This window comes from Mustela nivalis, assembly GCF_964662115.1.
Source record: "Mustela nivalis genome assembly, chromosome: 16".
In the NCBI taxonomy this organism is placed as follows: Eukaryota; Metazoa; Chordata; class Mammalia; order Carnivora; family Mustelidae; genus Mustela; species Mustela nivalis.
This window is the reverse complement of record NC_139035.1, coordinates 67,756,861-67,778,874: the sequence shown is the minus strand read 5'-3', so window position 1 is coordinate 67,778,874 and position 22,014 is coordinate 67,756,861. Positions and strand designations below refer to the sequence as shown.

Below are 22,014 nucleotides of genomic sequence, written 5' to 3'. Positions count from 1 at the left end.
TCCTGCCTGCTTTCACAGGCTTTTCCCCCCCAGGAGACCTGGAGCTGGGAGCTGCGAGGGTCGCAATGGGCAGACGATGCAGGCCGACTGGGTCTGCGGACACCGGGCCCAGCCAGAGGCCCCTTGGCTTCATGCTGAGTGGAAACCAAACCAGAGCCACGAGGAGAAGCCAGCAGAGTTCACCAAGGACGCGGCCCGAGTAGATAGGAAGAGAGCCTCAGAAAGGAAAGGAGAGGACAGTGAGCCTCATCTTTGCTTGGGACTGGGGTGTTTACTGAGGGTGGTAGAGCACATGTGTTCCCAGTAACCTGAGAACAAAGACCCCCCCATCAGTCACCGGGACCCTGGAGCCTGGGCTCTCGATGAGTCAGTCGTCTTGGGAAACCTGGCGACGACCTGCCCCATCCCTCCGTAGTTATTTGCGGGAAGATATCTTTGGAAGACTGCAAAGAAGTCACTAACTCCTTGACCTTCTCAAGGACAACTGTCCTATCTGTTCTAGAAGGCGTGTGTAAGGCGGGGGTGTGGGTCCTAGCGAACAGAAGCTAGAAAAGAAGTGGTTTTTCGTGGGGTCCCCTTAGCTCCAAGGAATTCCCAGCCCTCCATCCAGCGGGCTTTCGTCTCCCACCTGGAGACTCAAGGCTCGGCACGGACCCCAAGCACGCTGAGCCCCCACCCTCCTGAGCTGCAGACGCCCACCTCCGGCTGCCCCGGGGCACTCCGCGCCCGAGTCGCACTGGCTCTCGACATCCCACCCGCCTCCAGTGGGTGCAGCTCGGTGCCCACCCTCCTCCCCAGCTAAGAGACTCAGTTTCTCTGGGGAGCAGAGAAGGTCCCAGCTAGGGGACGTGGGCCCGCGGCTGAGTCCAAGCGGCCCCTTCTCCTTCCAACATGCAGGTGTAGCCGTGGACACTGGGCCAGGTCTTTCCCCAGAGAGTAGATTGTCTAGGCAGCTGCTAGGAAAGATTTCCTTACCAGATAAAAAGAGATCTTTACAAGGACAAGACCTTCTGCTCCCACCCCTTTCTCCTGCGGCTCCCACAGCAGGAATGTCGCTCTGTGGCTGAAGCCACCATCTTCTGACCACTATTGTGAGGGCAGCAAAGAGGGGACAGGCAGGACGGACCGGCTCCTTGACGACACCAATGAGCAGCTTTCAGATGCTTCCAGAGTGCTTTGTCATGGGGGGAAACAAAACCTCTTGTTCGAACCACTATTTCTGGGGTTGGCGGAGCATATGCCTTTGGCTCAGGCTCAGGTCATGATCTCAGGGTCCTGGGATCGAGTCCTGCCTGGGAGGGGTGCTCCCTGCTCCCTGGAAGTCTGCTTCTCTCTCTCCCTCTGCGCTCTGCCCCTCCCCCACCCCGCTCCTACCCCTCCAGTGGAGCTAGCCAGCCCCCCTACCTCTGAGCTCCCTCCTTGACCCACATTCTAATTGCCCAAGTGATTTTTCTACACACCAGGCTGCTTGTTTCCTGCTCAAGGATCTGGGAGCTACAGAACAATGTGTGAGATCCTTCCTGAGCATGGGTTCAAGGCCATTGGCAACATGGCCCTTGCCAACAGCCTTCCGCTCTCATCTCCTCCCCCAGACCCATTCTGTACTGGTGGCTCCCCCAGAGGAATGGGGCACAGACTCCCAGCCCTCCCACGCTCATCTCAGAATGTGAATGCCTACTTATCCTCCAAAACCCATTTCAAATATCCCCTCCTCCGTGAAGCCCTCCTCATCCAAATAAACACTCCTTCCTCTGTGAGCCCACAGCCTGTTGTCTCACTTAGGTCTCTATTACATTCTCAGCCTATATTCTAACCACGTATTTGCCAGGAGGACTCAATTCCTTGCGGGCGAAGACGTACTTCAGAGCCCCCAGCGCCTCCCGGCACAGTGTTCCGCGTGAGTGATTAGTCAGTTCTCCGTGGAAAAGGCAGCAGTGCAAAACACCTTCTGGTGCTTTCTGTGCAGAAACCACAGTCCCATCCTCCTCAGCACATCCTGTTCCATCTCCCTCCCACTCCCCATCCTGCCCAGCCTCCCCCCCAACACCACAGTGGGCTGGGGGCTGGGGCGGGGGAAGACCTCCGACTTCTCTCCCTTCTCTCTGAGTCTGCCCCACCCCCTCCAACTCTGGAGTTGGATTTGAGGGAGGGACAGATCCATGAGGTTCTGGTCACCTTGGCCCTCCGTGAGAGAACTGACCCGTAGTCAAAGGAATCTATCTTCCGTTTGGCAACATCAAAAACATTTTCTCACATCTGTGAGATCCTCCAAAATCTAAGAGAGCAGATGTCCAGATTTCATGTAAAATGTAAGCTCCACGAGAGCACAGCCCTTATCTGTTGTCCTCCACCAAGCCCCTGGGCCCCACCCAGAGCCCCCGTCTGGAGTGGGCACACCATAAACGCTTGTTGAATGGGAGTCAATCTCAGGGTCATCTGTAAGTTCTGTTCTTTCTTTTTTTAAGATTTTATTTATTCATTTGAGAGAGAAAGAGAGAGAGCACAAGTAGAGGCAGAGGGAGAAGCAGACTCCCTGCTGAACTGGGAGCCGGACACAGGGCTCGATCCCAGGACCTGGAGATCATGACCTGAGCAGAAGGCAGACCCAACCATCTGAGGCCCCCGCCCTGGGCGACCCTGTTAAGAACTAAGAGGCAATCAGCTGTGCTCAGCAGCCGAGGAGAGCCCGAGTGTGTGTGTGTGGGGGGGGCTCTGATTTATGTCCACGCAGCCTCTGTTACGTTGCCATTAACAATATTGTATACAAAGGGTTTATAACATGGAAACTGTCTTCTGTTGCAAAGCTAAGAGGGAAACAAAGAAGTAACAATAGAAATGAGTCATATTTATCACACTATCTAAAATGAGCAAAGTTTCAAGCAAGGGCCGGCCAGGAAGAAACAAAATGCGAACAGTGACTGGCCCTTCCCTGCCCCTTTCTCCTGTTCTCTTTTTTCCAACTTTCGAGAAACATACACACATTACTAATACGGTGGGAAACGTAGCCTTTGTTTTTCAGAAGATCAGGGACAGAGCTCCAGGCTCAGGACTCACCCTGACAGGGCCCGTCCCGCCTCACCCCATCGCCCAGAGATGCCCTCAGGGCGCCCTGGGACAAGGTGGCCCTGGCCTTCCCCACCTCAAACCACAGAGCACTCAGCAAGGGAGTGGCAATCAAGCAGCTCTGTCTATTCCAGACTGGAAAGGGCCCTCCAGAAGAGAGTGCCCCCGCCCCCCCCCCAAGGTGGACAGCCCCCTCTCTGCAGAGGCCAGGCTTGCCCTGGAGCACTCAGAGGGCTAATCCTGTACCCCAGGAATTCCCAAGAAGGACTCACAAGGGAATTTCCCAGACAGACAGACAGACAGCCACCTCAGACAGGTCGCGTCACTGAGCACAGATGTTTGCCTGGGGGTAGCAGAGCTGCTAGTGAACCACCGCGCACCACTCAGCGGGGACAGGCCGTCTGCCTCTGCTTTGAGAGCAGGACAAGAGACGCCTGGGCAGGCAGGGGCTGGGGCAGGAAGGGAAAGGAGGGGGGCAGCCGAGCGTCAGACCGGAAGTGCCTGGTGAGGTCTCCTGGATCGCAGGGTGCCTGCAGCCCTCCTCTAGGTCCAGCAGGCGTCGCCGAGGCTCTAGGCGCAGCAGGGCGAGCCAGGGGCTCGGTGGACAGCAGCTCCGGCTGCAGCCCCAAGCCAGTGGCTGTCTCTCCTGTCCCCTACTGGCCTGGGGGCTTCCCAAGGGCAGGAATTTCACCTTAGGCTCCCCCTTACCCCGGTGCCCTTAACATCTGCACCTGAGGTGCCCCATCGAGTCTGACAAACGACCCCCGACACGAATACCGGGAGCGAAGGGACCAAAAAGGAACCAAAGCCTCAAGCGAGAAAACTGGGGACAGCGCCAAGCTGGGAGAGGCCCCCACCACCTCCCCACCCGGCTCGCCCCAGCCCTGCCCCAGCCCTAGACGCAGGCAGAGCGGGAACGGACATGGCCCCGCCAGGCTGGGCGGAGCGCGCCCGAACCTGCCCGGCCGAGCGGCGCAGCCCCGGGACCCCACACGTTCCGGCCTCCAGGCCCCGCGGTCGGGAAACGGGGGTGTGCCCCAAGCCGTCTCCTGTGGCGGGCAACCCAGGGCCACCCCCTCTGAGGAGCTGCCACCAACCCTCCCCTCCGTAGCCCTCTCCCGGCTTCTTTTCAGAGCAGTGAGTCCCGCAGGAGCTGGCCCCTCCGTCTGCGGGGAATTCCCTCCCTCCACGAACACGGACCGACCAACTACCACGTGCGCCAGGTGCCGGGCCGGCGCGGCCGTGGACTAACAGACCCTGCGCTCGCGGAGCGGCGATCCCCGGAGCAGGGATCGGGTGATCTCGCCAGGGGCACGTAGGAAGCCCACACCCAGGTGTCCTCCCAGGTGAGCCAAGCGCGCGCGAGGCGCCACCCTGGGGTGGTGGGCGGCTGGACTTCGGACCCGCGGGAGCCGCGCGCCGCACGTCTGCCACCGCCGGGCCGGGCGCGCCACGGGGGGCGGGGGCGGAGGCGGGAGCGCGGAGCCCGGCGGGACGCAGACACTCGGTTACGCTCGGAGGTGTTTACAGTCCGCGGGGCGGGTCTCGCCTCCTGCCGCCCGCGGCCCTCGGAGGCCAGCACCCCCCGCCCCCGGCCCTCCTCGCCCCGGGCTCCTCCCCCGAGGGACCTCCGCGCCCAACTGGCAGCGGCGTCGCGGCCGCGTGTAATTACAGGCGCTGTCGCCAGGCCCGGCCGTAAAAGAAGAGGATGAAACGGCCTGGGCTACAGGGAGCTGGGCCCGAGTCGGCCGGGAGCCCCGGGTCTACAGCTTCCGGCGAGGTGCAGCGGCGGGGAAGGGCCCGCCAGGAAGGCGCACACGCTGGCCACGCCAGCCGGGCGCGCGGACTGCCACGCGGTGACACACACGAGCCACCGAACGCACGCAGGCACACGGCCTCGGGCCTCCGCTCCAGACGCACACGCGAGCCTCGGCCAACACCTGTCCTCGCTCGCGCCGACCCTGCTCCAGACGCCAGCAGACCCCGGCGGGGAGCGGGGCTCGGGGAGGCCAAGTCCAGCGGGTGGCAGCGCCTGGCGAGGGGGAGGGTCCCGCCGGCCCGGAGCCTCCGCCGCCCGGCCCGGGGGCCGCCGTGCGAGTCCCCGCCGCCCCCCGCAGGCCCCGCTCGCCGGTGCACGTTGCCCCTGTGTAGACACGCCGTTCACCAACACGCGCACAGGCGTGGCCCCAGTTAGTCACCTTCGGTGAAGGCCCGGACTCTCCGTTTTCAAAGCCCCTTCGCTCGGTACCCACGTGTGTCGGCGCACACGCGCGCGCTCAGGCACGTCACTAGCGCCCTTTGGCGCACTGGAAACGAGAGAGAACGCCCAGGAGCCCGAATGTCCCTCGCTCGCGCTGTTAATGACGGGCAGAGGCGCCCTTAGCCCCGGCCGCACGCGTGACACACTCGATCACACAGGGTCGCACTTTATTCCCGGCATCCAGGCGATGACACAATCTCCCGAACAAAGACAACAGTGACAAACCCAACAAAAACAAACAGCGCGTGTGGGGAGGGGCGGCCGAGCCCGGGCGTGCCAGGCTCGGGAAAGGTGCGCGGCCTGCGGACGACCTTGCGGCCCGCCAGACCCGCGCGTTCGCAGCCCTGCACGTGCGGCTCGTTCCCTTCTCCCGCACGCCACGGGGCCGGCGGACACAGACCCAGAGCCCCGCACAGGCCCACGGGGTCGCCTGCAGAGCCGCCAGCGAGCGAAGCCGCGGCGCCGAGCACCTCGGTCGCGGCCGGCGCTCAGAGCCAGCTCGGCTCCGCGGCCCTCCCCTCCCCCACCGCCTCCACCTCCTCCAGCTCCCAGCCCCCAAGCCCCGCGGCCGCCGCGCTCCGGGCGGGGTGGGGCGGGGCCGGGGGCGGGCCGGGGCGGCGGACGGCGCCGGCCCAAAAGGCGGAGTCGCCTGGCGGAGGGGCCAGAGCCGTGCGCGGTGCAGAGGGCGCCGCCGAGACAGCCCGCGGGAACAGGACCCGGAGGAGCCCCTCGTCCTCGCCCGGCCGGGCCAGGCCCAGCGCTATGGAGTTCCTCTGGGCCCCGCTCTTGGGTCTGTGCTGCAGTCTGGCCGCTGCTGACCGCCACACCGTCTTCTGGAACAGTTCAAACCCCAAGTAAGCGCCGAGTCTCCGGCCGGCAGCCGGGTGGCACTGCCCACCCCGAGCCCCCCTGGCCCCGGTAACTGTCCCGGCCAGACCCTGACCAGAGGCGGGAGGGATTCCGTAGACTTTGCCCCCTCCCTTCTTCCGGGGGAGTACCCCACCCTTGGGCAGGAACCCGCCGTGACTACTTGCACAGGGATCTTTCTGCCTTTCCTTTCCTTCTCTTGGGCACCTCTGTTACCCTGAAGTGAGGGGCGCTTGCTGAACAGCTCCTGCCGGCCAGGGCTCTTGTTCTAGGCCCTTTTGCCACAAGCTTCTGTGTGTCACTTGGACATCTGCCCACATGGACAGGTACCTGATGTGACATCAGGGGTAAGCAGAATGGTCACTGCAATCCTGGAAGGACCCTTCAGCAGGCCCCCTCAGGACCTGGCCTTCCCACTTTTAGCGTCTGTGTTCTGTGTTTGAGATGACCCTGGGGAGCCCCATCCCCACAAGGGGTCTTTCCAGTTGGCATAACGGGGGCACATGCGGTGTGTACATAGGCTGAGGGAGTCACCTGTTTATGAGATGGGGGGGCAGAGGGAGAGCAGGGGAAAGGCTCAGAAGGAGTGAATTGGTTAAAAAGGGTGACAGAGGGCTCTGGGCAGGAAGGAGTTAATTTCTCCTGGGCAGGTTTAGAGCTGGGAGGCAAGTGGTATTGGGAGGAAGAAGCCCCATTGGACCCTTTGTTCTTGCCCTTGAGTTTTCTGAAGTTATGGGAACAATATTTGTGGGAAGAGGGGAGAGGGGGGCAGGGTGGAGCAGGGAGTGGGGCTGGGACGCTTGGGGTCAGGAAAAACACTCCACTCAGCTTAGCCACCCCCAGCCCTAGCACGCGTGCCCCCCCCCCCCAGAAAAATGTTGTGCCAGCCTCCTCTGACCCTGCGGCCACACTGCCTGATGGGGGTCTGTGGGCTGGGGCTTGTGGGTCTGGGAGGGAACAGCCAGCTGCCAACCCCGGAGGCCAGTGCCCTTTTGCCCACCGGCCACAGGGGCACCCGGTCAGCCCTCTCCACCGCAGGCTTCCTGTCCTTCAGCTCCTGCTCGATCTTGTCCTAGTGGGAGAGAGCGAAGTCCCTGTTTATGCCCATGCCAGGTGCTGGCTGGAGGAGGAGGAGGGGCAGGAAGCCATGAGTAGGGAGGGGGGAACCTGGCCTTTTCCGTTCCCAAGCTCCCAGATTTCCTCTCTTTCAGGAAGGAGCCTCTTCCTTGCCCCCCTCCAGGCCTTCCCTGACGCCGCGGCTGCCCCCCTTTCCCAGACCGGGAGTCAGAGTCAGAGGAGCGCTGAGTGGAACAGATTGTACTCCCAAGAGGGGAGTCACGGGTGCCCCCAGCAAGCACAGCTTCTGCCCTGTCCATCTGGCCACACGTGCGCGCGCGTGCGCGCACACAGACACACACACACACACCCCTCCAGCCCCAGGACTGAAGAGAAGCCAGGCAGAGTGCAGTGCACAGGCGGCCAGGCCGGGTCAGCTTGCAGCACTGATGAGGGGGCGAGGAGCTGGTTGGGGGTGAGGCCGGCCAGGGTGACTCAGGGCAGTGGGCATCGGCCGGATCTCCAGGCCCCAGGCTCCAGGCCCGGGCGGGGGAGGGGGGTGAGGTGCGCGGCTGGGGCAGGAGGGCTGGGCTGGGGAGCCACGCCCACTCAGACCCGTCAGCGGCTTGGGCCTGCAGGACCGGACCGGGCCCAGGGCAGGTCGTGGCCCCGGGGTCGGGGGCGGGGGGGGGCATGCACGCTGGGCAAGGGAGATGCTCGCAGGTTCTCATGAGTGCTGGGGCGGGTGGCAGGGGTGGACGAGGAATGAGTCAGTGCCCGTCACGGGAATGGGGGAAAGACGCCAGGCCCAGAGCTGAAATACCTGTTCTGAAATGGCTTCTCTGTTTATCTCTCCAGAGAGGAATTTTAAAAGCCTCTCCCTCACTCGCGCGCCTCCTCCCCTCCCCCTCCGCCACCGCGACTCCCCCCTCGCCGCGTCCCCGTGGGGGAGGAGCCCGGGGTAGCCGGGCGAGCGCTGGCACGCTGCCCCCAGGCCCGGCCGCGGTGGGGGCAAGGGGGGGGCCGCGGCCGGGGCAAGGGGTGCCCACCCCAGAGGCCTCCCATCCGAACTCCTCCCCTCCCCCCAGCCGGGCCGCGGCGTCGGTGGGCAGCCCACAGTGCTGAGTCCCGCTGCCAGCGCCGGGGAGTGCAGAGCCGCTGACCCGCTCGGAGCGGGGCGGGGGAGGCCCCTCGCCCGGCCTGATCCCGCCCCGCCCCGGCTGGAGCCAGGTGTCGGGCCGCCCGGCTGGAGCCCGAGGGGCCTGCGGGAGGGAGCTGGCTGCCCCAGGGCTGGTGGGTGGAAGAGGAGGCCTCCCACTGAGGCCTCCGGGCGCTCTTCCTCGGAGGGGGCAGCGTGGCTCTGGAAGTAGAGGGACTGGGAGGTCTGGGGTGCTTTGGGAGAAGAGGACTAGGAGGCCTGAGCCCAAAGCCGAGGAGCCGGCAGGGGGATTTGCTGTGGCCCCGGCGGGCTCTGGATGGCAGTTCAGTTGGCCCTTGTGAATGCACCCAGGGGTTCGGGCTGGGGGTGGGGGCGGTGGCCAGGAGTGGGGGACCTCAAAGCCGCAGGTGCTGTGAGAGCCGGGGTTCCTTGACCCCCATTGCCCGGAAGGGTCTCAGAGTGAGGGCTGACAGCATTTTAAAGAGCCACTGGGAGAACAGTTTCGGGGAAGTGCTTCCCGGAGAAGAGCAGGACACCTCCAGGGGCCCTTCTGTGGGCGACGATGTGGGGGCCACACGAAGTGCTTTGGTACCCGAAGGGCACTAAAGCGGACACTATGTAGAGGGTGAGCGAGAGGTAGTGCTGGGGGGCAGGCGTGTTTGAAGATGGTGTAAAGATCCCGAAGGGGTCAAGAGCCATAAATACGGAGAGCTGGGATTCTGGAAAAATCTTCACGGGGCCCAGTGAACATTTGGAAGCTCACAGCCCCAGCCGGGCCCCCGAGTGACCGCCGGCTCGCTCTCGCTGCGCCCGCGCAGGTTCCGGAGTGAGGACTACACGGTCCACGTGCAGCTAAACGACTATCTGGACATCATCTGCCCGCATTACGAGGACCACACGGTGGCCGAGGCCGCCATGGAGCGGTACACCCTGTACCTGGTGGAGCACGAGCAGTACCGGCTGTGCCAGCCCCGGTCCAAAGACCAGGTCCGCTGGAAGTGCGACCAGCCCAGCGCCAGGCACGGCCCGGAGAAGCTGTCCGAGAAATTCCAGCGCTTCACGCCCTTCACCCTGGGCAAGGAGTTCAAGGAGGGACACAGCTACTACTATATCTGTGAGTCCCCCGTTCCTGTGCCGGCCGCCTGGGGCCAGGCCAGCGGGAGGCACGTGCTCAGGACAGAGCCGCACATGGCTCCTTCCCATCCCGAACTGTTTTCATGCATTTGTGTGACAGCGTGGTGTGACCTGCTGTGTATGAGGCACTCCACTCTGCACAGCAGGCACAGAGATAAAACGCTGTAGGGTCCCTGTCCTCCAGGAGGCTGGAAAGTGACACACACGGGGCACTGACTGTTAGAACAGCGGGCTGTGAAGATTCATAGCCTTGGGGAAGTGACGTGGGTACCTGCAGGGCTCGGGAGGCTCAGGGAGGCTCAGGGACGTGTTCCTGCGGCAGATGACCCAAGAGCTTAGGACAAGCAGAGACTCTGGCTAGAGGGACCATGTGCAGAGGGACCATGACGTCTTCAGGGACCTCCATATGGCTCGGTCTGGCTGCAGCAGGAGGGACCCTGGCAGTGGGCAGAGGTAGACAGGGCTCATCACGGGGGCCTGGGAAGTGCGGAGGAGTTTGGACTCCGTCCTAAGACCAATGGAGAGACCCTGGTGGCTTCAGGAGTTAGAAAATGTGCTCAGGGGGGCCTGGCTAGGGGGAACATAGTGTGAAGGCCTCAGCCAACTTCAGGCTGGGGGCAGTGAAGGACGGGGGTCTGTGTGCTTTTTAGCGCCACCTCCAAAGCCAAGAGTCATTGCAAAGAGTGGGAGCTTGAACAGGAGGCAGAAAGGGGGCAAACAAGGAAGGGGAGACGCACAGATGAGCAGGAAGAGGGGGCATTTGCACTTGGGTTTTCTCCCAAAGAAGTTTCCTCCCTTAATGCTCTGCCCGGGTCTGTCTTGCAGCCAAACCCATCCACCTCCAGGAAGACCAGTGCTTGAGGCTGAAGGTGACCGTCAATGGCAAAATCAGTGAGTGTCAGAGCCCTGTGCGCCTCCTTCCTCTGGCTGTGTGCGGGGCCTGGGCTAGTGACCGGGGATGGCAGGGAAGTCCCACTCACCTCCCCGGGACAGGCCCTGATCGGCCACCACTCTCCCTTTCAGCTCACAGTCCTCAGGCCCACGTCAACCCCCAGGAGAAGAGACTTCTGGCAGGTAGGTAGCTGGAGCAGACTGGGCCTGGGGTCTGCTCACGGAGGTATAGAAGGCGGCTCCCTTGCCAGGCGGGGGCTGGGGGAACCACGTGGAGCTGGGGGCTGCGGCTGCAGTAGGGTCGCTCACCTTGGGGGCACTGGCCCGCTCACCTTGCAGATGATCCAGATGCACAGGTTCTCCACAGCATCGGTCACAGTGCTGCCCCCCGCCTCTTCCCACTGGCCTGGGCTGTGCTGCTTCTGCCGCTGCTGCTGCTGCAGGCCCCGTGAGGGGGTGTGCCACATCTGACCTGATGATCGGAACGGGGTTAGGAGGCCGGATGGAGGCATCCCTCACCCGTCCTGGGAACCATTCCCGCCACAAGCACAAGCTGCCACTCAGCAGCCTCAAAATGGGTATTAAGGGTTTTGACCCAAAGGAGCTCATCAAAGCTGCCAGTGCCTTCCCTGGCTCCACCCCCAGGGACAGACAAAGAAGTGGGGACAGTCCTTTCCCCACCATTCCTGACCTCAAGCCAAAGAAACGAGCCGTGTGGATGTGGCCTCTTAAGAAGGGCACTGTAGGGGCCGAGCTGGAAGGGGCCTGGGGCCACGAAGGCGGACACTGAACTTGGCAGAGATGCCCCTCCAGAGAGAGCCGGGATGCCCAGATGAACTGACCGACAGAAAAGCACGAGGCGGTTCCCTGCTTGGGAGCCAGAGAGCAGAGAGGCAGCGTGCTTGGGCTGACCCGGTGTCTCTCCCGAGGCTTCCGGAAGTCTTTGGAGCTGCCATGGAGAAGTAACCAGGCACTGCATCCAGTCCCAGCTGGGGGCAGCACTGCCCAGAGCGGTGCCCGCAGGGGGGCTGTGCCACCCCGTGCCTAGAGTGTAGCCGCAAGGGCAGGGCCCACGCGTACAGGATCTGTACATAAACTTGTGTGTCTGTGATTTCTACAACTGGAATTTTTTTATACAGAAAAATAAAACAATGTTGTTTCTCTATTTGGACATGCTTGTCTGCTCCCCCACCCCCTCCTAATTTAGGACCACTGAGTCCTGGCCATGTGCTAGGCTCTGGGGCACACCAGGTAGCAACTGGGCTTCAAGTTTCTTCTTTCCTTCTGGAAAGAATACATGTTCCCGGCCAGCACCGAAGGCTGGGGTGCTTCCTCCTCTGTGCGCCACACGGCAGTCTCGGGGGCTCCAGGCTGCACCCTACCTACTCCGGCAGCGCTGGGCTTTGGCAGACTGTTGGGCTCCTGCTGCTGAATGCGTCAGGGGAACAGCGGCTGAGGCACGGCCGGCCGCGGGGTCCCACCGCCGCAGCAACCGGGGCGAGTGGGCCGTGGGCGGCTGCAGGGAGAGCTGTCAGCAGCGGGTCCTGCCGGCTGGACTGGGGGTCCGCGGCAGTGCTCCAGTCCGCCGGCCCAGTCACCCGAAGTTGGCAGTGTGCGGAAGGCAGAGGGCCTGACAGACTGTGATTCCCAGGAAGCCCCCTTGTTTAGGGGAGACGCTGGGCAGAGGCTTCCACAATCCAGGGCAGAGCCTGGGCAGGTGAGGTTGCCATCCGGGCTCCGGGCGGGACAGGTCCGGTAACTGAGGTCGGCCACGACCCCTCACGCGCCAGAGACTTGAGGATGGGGTTCGGGTGAGTCAGGGGGTGAGCAGAGAGTGAGGGGCGGCGGGTGTCTGGCCTCCCGGGGGCGCGGACCCCGGGGCGGGACCTGGCTCCGGCTGGACGTCCTGTGGGCGGGGCTTCGGGTCCATTTCCGGCGGACGGCGGCGCGCCGGGGGGAGGGGCCCCGACGCAGGGGCGGGGCTCCGGCGGCGCGGGCTCCGGCCCAGTAAGCGGACGCGGGCGCGCGGTGCAGGATCCGACGCGGGGGCAGATGGAAGCGGGCGGCGCGGCCGACTCGCTCCTCTCCGGAGCCTGCGTGCTCTTCACCCTCGCCATGTACTCCACCGGCCTGTGAGAGCGCGGCCGGGCGAGGCTGGGCAGGACTGGAAGCCAGGAAGGGAGAGCGGGGACAGAGAGGTGGTCGCAGCTCCGGGCTGCATCCGAAACCTGGGTCAAAGTGGCTTCGGGTCGAGGGATCCAGGGCACGTGGGCGAGGCTGGGCACCTGAGAGAGAAGCCAGAGAGCTGCGGCGGGGGCGGGACCTGCAGTTGTCCGAGGACGACCACAGGCATCGGGGATCTCGACTCCCCCCAGCAGCTCGGTTCTCCCTTCCCATCTCTCACCTCTGCTTTCGGGTCCCGTTACAGCTCGGACCTCAGGCAAATGCGGACGACCCGGAGCGTGGACAGTGTCCAGTTCCTGCCCTTTCTCACCACCGACATCAAGTGAGAGGGGCGACGTTTGCGGCGGGAAAGGTTGTGGGGGGGAGGAACGCTAAAGAGGCCCCTTGGGGTCCCCCTCCCATCCTCATCCCCGTGGCGAACGACTCTCCTGTCCACCCTGCAGCAACCTGAGCTGGATGAGTTACGGGGCCTTGAAAGGTGACGGGACCCTAATCTTCGTCAACGCCACGGGCGCCGTGCTTCAGACCGCCTATATCTTGGTGTACCTGCACTACTGCCCTCGGAAGGTAGAGCCCTCCCGCGGACCCGCCTCTCTGCCGCGCGCCCTGCGGGGCTTCCCAGAATGTCAGGAGAGGCCGGCACTGCCACCTTTTCCTGGAAGGCCCTGCAGCCTCGCAGTCCTCCTTCCTCCGTGGAGCCGCCGACTGACACTCACAGAGCACCCGCCCCGCGTTTCTGGCAGGCTGGTAGCTCTGCCTGGCCTGCTGGTGCCTTGCCGCCCAGCTAGCTGAGGGACTGGGCATGTCTCCGATAGTTACTTCAGTCAGGGCCAGTGGCTGAGAAATGAGCTGATTAGCCGTGCTTCCCCAGTCATACCAGCATTTATTAAGTTACTACTGTGTGTACCAAATTCACACGGAAAACAAAAACAAACCCTTTCTCTCCTAGAAGCCGCTAGTGCTGTGGGGGATGGGACATGTGTTTGTCACTGGAAAGAGGGAAAGAGGCTTAGTCCAAGGTCAGTTGAGTCCAAGAGGGCTGCTGGAAACATCTAGAAGGAAGGCTACTCTCTCCCCTGCAGCGTCCGGTGCTCCTCCAGACTGCGACCCTGCTGGGGGTCCTTCTCCTGGGTTTTGGATACTTTTGGCTCCTGGTGCCCAACCTTGAGGCCCGGCTCCGGCAGCTGGGCCTTTTCTGCAGCATCTTCACCATCAGCATGTACCTCTCACCACTGGCTGACTTGGTGAGTGGGGGCTGTCCAGGGAAGTGGAGGCAATGAGGAGGGTCAGGGTCCCTTAGCCAGAGGCTGTAGCTTACCCTCCGAAGGAAGGACGGTCCTGAAGAGAGGGCAGTAATGCTAGGTGAGTGGGAGGCAAGAGGAAAAGGCTAGGTAACAGAAGATCAGAGAGGAGTTTGACCCTTTTTTCTGAGGAAATTCGTAGACAAGTGGGAGCTCTACGGTGTGTCTGGAATAGGGGTCTTCCAACCTCATTCCGCAGGCCAAGATCATTCAGACAAGATCAACCCAGCGTCTCTCCTTCCCACTCACCATTGCTACCCTCCTCACCTCCGCCTCCTGGACCCTCTATGGGTTTCGGCTAGGCGATCCCTACATCATGGTAAGCTGAGCAGAGAGGGACGGGTGACAGGTGTGCACCGTGGAGAAGCAGCCCCTCTCCTCATAGCAGCCCTTGTGACTTCAGGTGCCCAACCTACCAGGGGTCCTCACCAGCGTCATTCGCCTCTGGCTTTTCTGGAAGTATTCCCGGGAGCAGGACAGGAGCCATCCACTCCTGCAGACCTGAGGGAGTTCACCCGACCCCTGGGCACCTTAAGGCCAATCTGCTACCAAAGAGAGCTCCTTGTCGCAGCTGTTTGTGCTGACCGGCTCCGTGAGCACAGCAGGTTGTGGAAAGGAAAAAGACAGCTCTGAGAACCGAGGGACCAAAGAAAGTGTTTTGCTTGGAAGATTGGCTGGGACTTGGGAGATGAATCACTTATTTTTTATAGATTATATTTTTAAATTGTGGACCTTGAGGTGAAATCCTTAGAATGTGCCTTAAAATAAATCGTTGCCTACCCCTGCCCATCAAAGCGTAGTCTCTGTTTGATGATTCTCAACCTGTCTGCTCTGGTGACGGGCAGAAGGTGCACTGCCTGATCCACAGTTGTTCCACGGGCTGGGGTGGGCTCAGAAGACGAATCTGAAGGAACCAGGACGGCGAAGAGCCCTAGGAAGGCCTTCAGAGATCGGAGCCCGGGCGTAATGAACAGAATTCGGATTTCCAGAAGTCCTTCCTGCCCGCGTCCAAAGGACCAAGAAAGTGAGATGACAGTTCCCTCTCGAGAGGTCTGGAGTCGGGGCCTTTGCCTCCTCCGGAACAAGGAAGGAGGCGGGACACAGACAAGGATGCTTAGATAAGAGCGGAGGTGACCCCAGGAAGGCGCCCCCTCCCCCACGGCTGGGGCACGGAATCCCCCGCTCCCGCGCCCCATAAGCGAGACAGAGTTAGAAAATAAGCTGCTCTTTAATGGGCGGCGGGAGAGAGGCTGCGGGGGAACGCGGCCGGGGGTCAGAAGCGCAAGCCCCTGCGCGCCAAGTCGGCCCGGGCCTCCTGGATCTGGCTCTGCAGCTCGCGAGCGGCGTCCTCACAGTCATGGAAAGTGGCCACGCGGTAGCCCACAGTGCCCAGGGCGTAGCAGCCGGCGGACACCAGCAAGTAGGCCGGCAGCGGCCACAGCACCTCCCGGCATGACGAGGGCAGCTCCAGGCCCAGGGCTCCCGTGGTCAGAGCCGCCCAGGTGGAGCCCAGGAGCGCCAGTCCCCAAAGCCACTGCGCTAACTTCGTCATGGGCACTGCGGGGAGAGAAAGCGCGGCTCGCGGTCCCTTCCGCCCCGCCACCCCCTCGCTGCCTGAGACCAGTTCTCTGTCCCCCTCACCCACCCTCCGGAACAGCTGCCCCCAGGGCCGCTCCGCCGCGGCTCCCGCCCAGCTCGCGCCCCGCTTTCGGGCCTCAACCCGCACTCACCGCCGCCGCGGTCCTCCCGGCCCGGCGCGGCTCAGACGTCAGCGTCCGGAAGTCCTCTCGGTTCGCGCGGCCTTCTGGGAGTTGTAGTCCGCGCGGAGGCTGCTCTCGCGCAGCCTGCGCGCGGCCTTCTGGGAGCTGTAGTCCGCGCGGTGGTTCCTGGGGAAAGGGGCGGCCGCCGCTTGAGTGGCCACTGCGTTGGGCGAGCGGCCGGTTGCGGCCCGAGGGCCCGGGGGCTCCAGTGGCGCTTCTTTCCCTCGGGGCCCGCCTCCCGCTGGCTGGCGTCCTGCCCAGGACAGCCTCAAACTTTGCGAGGAGATGGGCATGTAACCCGGTGCACGTCTTCTTCCTTTCGCTGGACGTTCCGTGGTCACCGGGCTGGACCTCGGAGAAACGGAGCCGCGCGCGCCCCCGGCCCGGAGCAGAGGCCCGGACCACTGACCGCGGCGCCTCGAGAGCGCTGTTAGGACGGGGTCGTGGCACTTGTGAAGAGCCGCGGGGAGCCGCGGTGCCCCCCGCAGCCCGGGGGCGGGGGCTCCCAGGAAAGACGCGCGTGGGGCCGGGGACCACCTGCGGAGTCGCGGGTGTGGACCCAGCGGTGTTCGGGGTGGGTTCGCGGCGGGCGCGTGGGCAGGGCCCGGCCACGCTGGGCCTCAGGGGAAGGGCACGGACGACAGCCGCCCGCGGGGGGACCCCCGTCCCGCGCCCCAGGCCGCCCCTGCGGCTGACCCGAGCACACCCGGGGGCGCGCGGGCCGCTCAGCAGACCGGGGTACCGGCCAGAGCGGGGTGTGGGGAAGGACCGAGCTCAGCGCAGAGTTAAAGGCGGGTTCAAGCCGAGCGTGAGTTCGGTGACGGCATCGGCAAGCCCGGGCCGAGCCGGGGCCGAGGGTCCACCTGGTAACTACAAAATTGAGGTAATTAATTTAGAGAATTATGTAAAAGATAACCACGTAATTAAGATAAACACAGAGCGTCGCGTCCAGACGCCCCCACTTGAGGCTTTGCGCGGAGGGAGGAGACGGAGGCCGCCCCGGGCCGAGCGACCCGAGGCTCAGACCCGGCCGCCCTGGGGGCTCCAGGTTTCGGAGACCCGCGCCTCTCAGCCGCCCGCCCCTGACGTGAACTGACGAAAGCACTTTGTACGGAGGCGCAGTCTCGCTCGGTAGAGCGGGGTCGCTCCGCTGGAGGCCTGCCTTGGGGCCCTGACCCTGCAAGCGTCGAGCACCGCGGGGAGGGAGCTCGGGTGGGTGGGGGAGGGGAAGGTACGAGGGGGTCACCGGTAAAGAAACCCATAACCTCGCCTTCCATGGCAGGCGGTCACTTATGTCTAAAATGGAAGAGGAAATAAACGTACGAGCACTTGACCGAGAAATATGATGTGCACCGGGGAGGCCGCCCGGAACCCGGGGCGGGGCTTACGGAGCAGTGCCCGGGAGAATTGGAGAACAGGGGCCCGGGTTTTGCATTAAGTGCCTTTGGAAAACGAGTTTGCTTTTTACACTATGCAAATTCTGTTAAAGAAAAAGGACAAAAAGCTTTATAAAAACTTGCTATAAGGGGCGCCTGGGTGGCTCAGTGGGTTAAGCCTCTGCCTTCAGCTCAGGTCATGATCTCAGGGTCCTGGGATCGAGCCCCACATCGGGCTCTCTGCTCGGCGGGGAGCCTGCTTCCTCCTCTCTCTCTGCCTGCCTCTCTGCCTACTTGTGATCTCTGACTGTCGAATAAATAAATAAAATCTTACAAAAAAAAAACCAAAAACTTTCAGATTAAAATTTTTTTTTGTTATGAGGGGGGCACCTGAGTGTCTCGGTTGATTGAGCATCTGCTAAGGGTCTGCCTTCGGCTCAGGTCATGATCTCAGGGTGCTGGGACCGAGCCCCACGTTGGAATCCCTCATCCTCACCTCTCCCTCTGTCTGCAGCTCCCCTTGTTTGTGTGCTTTCTCTGTCAAAAAAGTAAATAAAATCTTTAAAATATGTATATTTTTTGCTATATGAACTTCAAAGCCCCCCCTCCACCCACTTCCCTTTCCATCTGAAACGCTCCTGGTTCTTCACTCAAGACCTCCCTGGTCATAATCCCTTCCAGAGCCATTCAGCAGCAAGTTGTCAGCTCCGTAGATGCAGAAATTCTGTTTGTCCATCCCCAGTAGACCTGCCCAGAAAGAATGCCACTCCCAAGAACAGTTTTATGGGAAAGATAATGAGGAGGGGTTCGCCCTACAACACATAAAGACAGATACTAAATTACAGCATTATAATAATAATCGGAAAAATAAACATTCATTGAAGGGCTATGATATGTTGTGCCCTATGGGACATTGTCGTGTTTAATTTTCACAGAATGTTGTAGTAGATCATTTCTATCACCATATATAAGTGAGGAAGCTAAAACAGACAGATGGTGAATGATAACTTGCCCAAGGTCTGGCAGATATTAAGAAGAACCATGCCATCCTTCTCGAGGCTTGGGGCTTAGTGGTTTCAACCTCCTGGTTCCTGGTCTAGGAGGGGGCAGAAAGGGGTCATCACTGCAACTGACATTCGCTAAGTGCTGTCATGCATTCAGTCTTCACAGCCCCATATAGAGTGGGGACTGTATCTCCATGTCACAAATGAGACCATGACACAAACCCCACATAATGTGACCTCTGAGCTTGCGGACTTTGCCACCCCAGTATATTGCTTCTCTCCCTAGATCAGTGCATCACAGTAAAAAGGGAAGAAATAGATTTTTGAAAATGTACCAATTTGCATATAATAGAGATGGCAGCTCTAGCAAGTGAGGGAAGACTAAGGATTTAAAAACCATTTGCAGGGGCTCCTGGGTGGCTCAGTGGGTTAAGCCTCTGCCTTCAGCTCAGGTCATGATCTCAGGGTCCTGGGATTGAGCCCCACATCGAGCCCCACATCGGGCTCTCTGCTCAGCAGGGAGCCGGCTTTCCCCTCTCTGCCTGCCTCTCTGCCCACTTGTGATCTCTGTCAAATAAATAAATATTTTTTAAAAAGAGAAAGAAAAAGAAAGTTAAGTTAGATTTTAATCTCACACCTTATCCCAAAATAAATTCCCAGTGCATTAAACATACACACACACAAAATGTGAAAAGTGAGACCATAAATATGCCACAAGAAAATGTGGGTCCCTATTTCTCTGTGTTCCACTCAAGCTTCATGTCCTTCAAGGTTGCAGGGTTGGCCACCATCTTCCTCCTCTGAGCACCCGGGCTCTTTCCACAGCTGGCACTAAGCGTGATGATCAGTTTTTCTTCCCTGCGCGGCTCGCCCAGGGACAGTGTGGCTCCAGGAGCCAGCACAGTGTGAGAGACCTAACAACGCTTCTCTAAAAGTAAAGCCGAAGGGACAGAAGGAAGGACAGGTTCCCATCTCATGGTCTCCAGGGAGACCGGCCCAGCTTTCCTGGTCCCAGGAACTCGAACTACTCCGGAGACTCCCAACCTGTTGCACACAGCGCCCTTGGCCTTGGACAGTGCTCAGCAGAAGCTGGCGGATTCTTACCATCCAAATCCTTCCTCTTCAGTCTTTTTGCAGACCGTCCCTCTTCTGGAGCCATAGGACATGCTACATGTGATTATAGTAGCATAGGAGAGGCACTGTGGCTCAGTAGATAAAAGCTTGTGCTTTTAGGGGTGCCTGGGGGGCTCAGTTGGTTACGTGTCCGACGCTTGATCTCGACTCAGTTCCTGATCTCAGTATCATGAATTCAAGCCCCAAACTGGGCTCTGTGTCGGGCGTGGAGCCTATTAAAAAAAATACATACATGTATATATTTTGGGGCTTGGGGGGTTTCGAGTCTGGTTGTCCTGAGGCTGGGTTCTGCTCTGTCTTTTCCTTAGCTATATGAACCTGAGCCTCAGTTTTTCCACCTAAATAGTGGAGCCCATCGCTGCCCTCCCTCCTGGGGTTGCCCCGGAGAGGGAAGGAGCTGATGTGTAGGATGCTGGCGACAGTGCGTGCGCGGGGAGTCTGCGATGGGAGTTGGCCCCCTGTCGCGGCTGAGGGCGCCCCTCCCAGCCTCCCTTCCTTCTTCGGAGGTAAGTTACTCCTGTGGATGGCTCAGCTCATTTGTGTGGGTTTTCGGCTTTTGTTAGCTTTGGTAAGAGAAAGACATGCTCCGAATGTGGGAGCCCTTATCCCACAATCTACTGGGTGGGGAGCTATGCAAAATGAGACCCATGCAGAGGAGGGCTGACTTCACAGAGGCCCAGAAGCCCCAGCTGATACTGGAAAGATGAGCGAGGGTTGCTCAGGTTGGGAGGGCACGCACGGCCCAGAGAACCTGAACGAAGCCCAGATGCGGGGTGTAATTCTCTGTGCCTGTCTCTTGGACAAAGACGCTTTGAGGGGGAGTGGCAGGCGATGGGGCTGGAAAGGCAGGCTGGGGCGGGCTGCTAGAGCCCCTTGAAAGGATGTGTGTTGTGGGGCGGGGTGTGGGTCCCTGAGGTCGGGCGCCTTCAGCCCTAGAAGAGTGCGTAACCCCCATGTGTGCCTGAGTGTCTGGGGGAAGGCAGTTGAGCGTTCTGGGCACCCACAAGGGCCAAGCTGATTACTGAGTCCTTGGGGGAGGCCCCAGTGAGTCAGGCTGCGTGGCCTCCAACCCTGTCCCAAGGGCTCCCATAGCTCCGCAGAGGCAACAGGACAGACACCCGTGTAATTAGCAGGGACACTCCCCACGTTATAGCCAGGCTGGAGGGGTCAGAGGAGATCCGAGATGGCGCTACTGCTTGGGTGGGGCGGAGGGGCTGCGTGAGTCAGGGCTTCCCAGAGGTGAGCTGGAGGAGACGCTAGCCTGAGGGAGGAGGGCCCCTGTCAGAGGCCTGGCTGCAGAGAGACAGACTGGCTGATTCTGGATTGGGGCCCGTTTGGAACGGATGCAGGGGGAAAGGTGAGGTCCCGGGAAGAGCTCACAATGTGGCCTGATGGTGGTGTGCTGCTCGAGGAGCCCTGAGTCTAACACACGTGTGCCAAGCACCTGTCCTCCCTGGAGCCGTGTTCCGGGGAACAGACCAGGCAAAGCACCCGCTTTCAGTGAAGCATTCGGTGAAAACCGATAGGTTTCCTGCTTCGGTGAAGTAAGTGGTGGCAGACAGACAAACAGATCAGTATTTAATGTGCCAAGTAATGAGTGGCGTTAGGAGGGGGAGAGCCGGGTAAGGGGCAGAGGGGGACGGAGGGCGCCGTGCACACAGCGCGGCCAGGGCACCGGGAGCGGTGGAGGCCAAGCTGGGATGGGCGAGCATAAGACGGGGCGGGGAGCGGGGCCGGGGGCTGGGCCGTGCCCGGCCACACTGGCTCAAGAAACTTGGCGGGCACCCTCGGGTCTGAAGTTCAGCCGCAGCCCTTCCTTCACGTAGCAAATTGTTTTTTCTTTTCTTTTTTTTTTTTTTTTTTTAACTTTCAGATAATCTCTACACCCAATGTGGGGCTTGAACCCACAACCCCAAGATCAAGGGTCACACAGTCTCCTAATTGAGCCAGCCAGACACGCCTTCATCATGATCTTGAGCAGCTTATTTAACTTCTTCTTCACCTTCCCGCAGGTCATTTCACGAAAATGGTCTGTCCGTCAGGGCTCCCTGCAGAAACAGAGCTCATGGATGGACGTAATGTTACGCAGAAAGAGATTTATTTTAAGGAACCGGCTCGTGCAATTGCAGTGACTGGCAAATCCAAAGCCCACAGGGTCTCACTCTGTCAAAACTTGACTTCCATGGGGCGCCTGCGTGGCTCAGTGGGTTGGGCCTCTGCCTTCAGCTCAGGTCATGATCCCAGGGTGCTGAGATCAAGCCCCACATCGGGGTCTCTGCTCAGCGGGGAGCCTGCTTCCTCTTCTCTCTCTCTGCCTGCCTCTCTGCCTGCTTGTGATCTCTCTGTCCAATGAATGAATAAAATCTTTAAAAAAAAAAAACACTTGACTTCCAAGGTGCCCGGGGGCTCAGTCGGTGGAGGCTCTGGCTCTTGGTTTTGGCTCAGACCATGATCTCAGGGTCGTGGGATTGAGACCCTTGTTGGGCTCCACACTCAGGGCTGCGTCTGCTCCAGACTCTCTCTCTCTCCCTCTCTCAAATAGATAAAGACAATCTTTAAAAAAAAAGAACCAAAACCCTTGACTTGCTCCTGACCTTGGTGGGAAGCAGGGGGCAGGCAGCCAGGCGGCAGGGGTGAGCACGGACGCCTCCAGGCACCCTACAGACTGGAGACCCAGGGCAGCACCAGGGCTGGGGGACAAGTTGGAGGGCCATCCGCTGCGTGGGGCAGGGGTGCGTCCTCGTGGGAACGCTCGTCCGACGCCCGGCGGGCCGGTGGCCGGCACCGCTCGGCCTTTGCTCCTGGGCCTGACCTTCTTTGCTGCC

General features: G+C 61.0%; 3 protein-coding genes and 1 long non-coding RNA gene across 7 annotated transcripts; 2 read left to right on the top strand and 2 right to left on the bottom strand.

The window, feature by feature from the left end:
* Positions 1-5,942: 5,942 nt before the first annotated feature.
* EFNA1 (ephrin A1) lies at positions 5,943-11,595 on the top strand. Of its 2 annotated transcripts, none has more exons than XM_082703688.1 (5): positions 5,943-6,241; positions 9,224-9,519; positions 10,365-10,430; positions 10,563-10,613; positions 10,770-11,595. In XM_082703688.1, the coding sequence occupies exons 2-5, from the start codon at positions 9,321-9,323 to the stop codon at positions 10,880-10,882; spliced, it is 429 nt and encodes a 142-aa protein (XP_082559814.1). In that variant the 5' UTR covers positions 5,943-6,241; positions 9,224-9,320; the 3' UTR covers positions 10,883-11,595. The 2 variants fall into 2 exon arrangements, with proteins under 2 accessions (XP_082559814.1, XP_082559815.1); XM_082703689.1 differs by having other exon boundaries at positions 5,971-6,177.
* A 793-nt stretch (positions 11,596-12,388) lies between these two features.
* Positions 12,389-15,473, top strand: SLC50A1 (solute carrier family 50 member 1). Of its 2 annotated transcripts, none has more exons than XM_082703685.1 (6): positions 12,389-12,562; positions 12,859-12,936; positions 13,058-13,181; positions 13,697-13,858; positions 14,115-14,234; positions 14,319-15,473. In XM_082703685.1, exons 1-6 carry the CDS (start codon positions 12,483-12,485, stop codon positions 14,418-14,420), a joined length of 666 nt encoding a protein of 221 aa, XP_082559811.1. In that variant the 5' UTR covers positions 12,389-12,482; the 3' UTR covers positions 14,421-15,473. The 2 variants fall into 2 exon arrangements, with proteins under 2 accessions (XP_082559811.1, XP_082559812.1); XM_082703686.1 differs by having other exon boundaries at positions 12,417-12,628.
* On the bottom strand, positions 13,474-17,541 carry LOC309850150. The gene is made up of 2 exons (XR_014304105.1): positions 17,442-17,541; positions 13,474-14,913 (listed from the first exon to the last, which is right to left on the bottom strand). It is a non-coding gene; the product is annotated as an uncharacterized lncRNA (long non-coding RNA).
* DPM3 (dolichyl-phosphate mannosyltransferase subunit 3, regulatory) lies at positions 15,125-15,766 on the bottom strand. 2 transcript variants are annotated; one of them, XM_082703698.1, is made up of 2 exons: positions 15,646-15,766; positions 15,125-15,472 (listed from the first exon to the last, which is right to left on the bottom strand). In XM_082703698.1, exon 2 carries the CDS (start codon positions 15,465-15,467, stop codon positions 15,189-15,191), a length of 279 nt encoding a protein of 92 aa, XP_082559824.1. In that variant the 5' UTR covers positions 15,468-15,472; positions 15,646-15,766; the 3' UTR covers positions 15,125-15,188. The 2 variants fall into 2 exon arrangements, with proteins under 2 accessions (XP_082559824.1, XP_082559825.1); XM_082703699.1 differs by having other exon boundaries at positions 15,561-15,671.
* Positions 17,542-22,014: the final 4,473 nt, after the last annotated feature.

Coding starts and splice junctions, on each gene's coding strand:
- EFNA1 (XM_082703689.1), top strand. CDS start 6,086: ATGGAGTTCCTCTGGGCCCCGCTCTTGGGTCTGTGCTGCAGTCTGGCC. Junction 6,178..9,223: donor TGGAACAGTTCAAACCCCAA/GTAAGCGCCGAG, acceptor GCGCCCGCGCAG/GTTCCGGAGTGAGGACTACA. Junction 9,520..10,364: donor ACACAGCTACTACTATATCT/GTGAGTCCCCCG, acceptor TCTGTCTTGCAG/CCAAACCCATCCACCTCCAG.
- SLC50A1 (XM_082703685.1), top strand. CDS start 12,483: ATGGAAGCGGGCGGCGCGGCCGACTCGCTCCTCTCCGGAGCCTGCGTG. Junction 12,563..12,858: donor GCCATGTACTCCACCGGCCT/GTGAGAGCGCGG, acceptor GTCCCGTTACAG/CTCGGACCTCAGGCAAATGC. Junction 13,182..13,696: donor TGCACTACTGCCCTCGGAAG/GTAGAGCCCTCC, acceptor TCTCCCCTGCAG/CGTCCGGTGCTCCTCCAGAC.
- DPM3 (XM_082703698.1), bottom strand. CDS start 15,467: ATGACGAAGTTAGCGCAGTGGCTTTGGGGACTGGCGCTCCTGGGCTCC.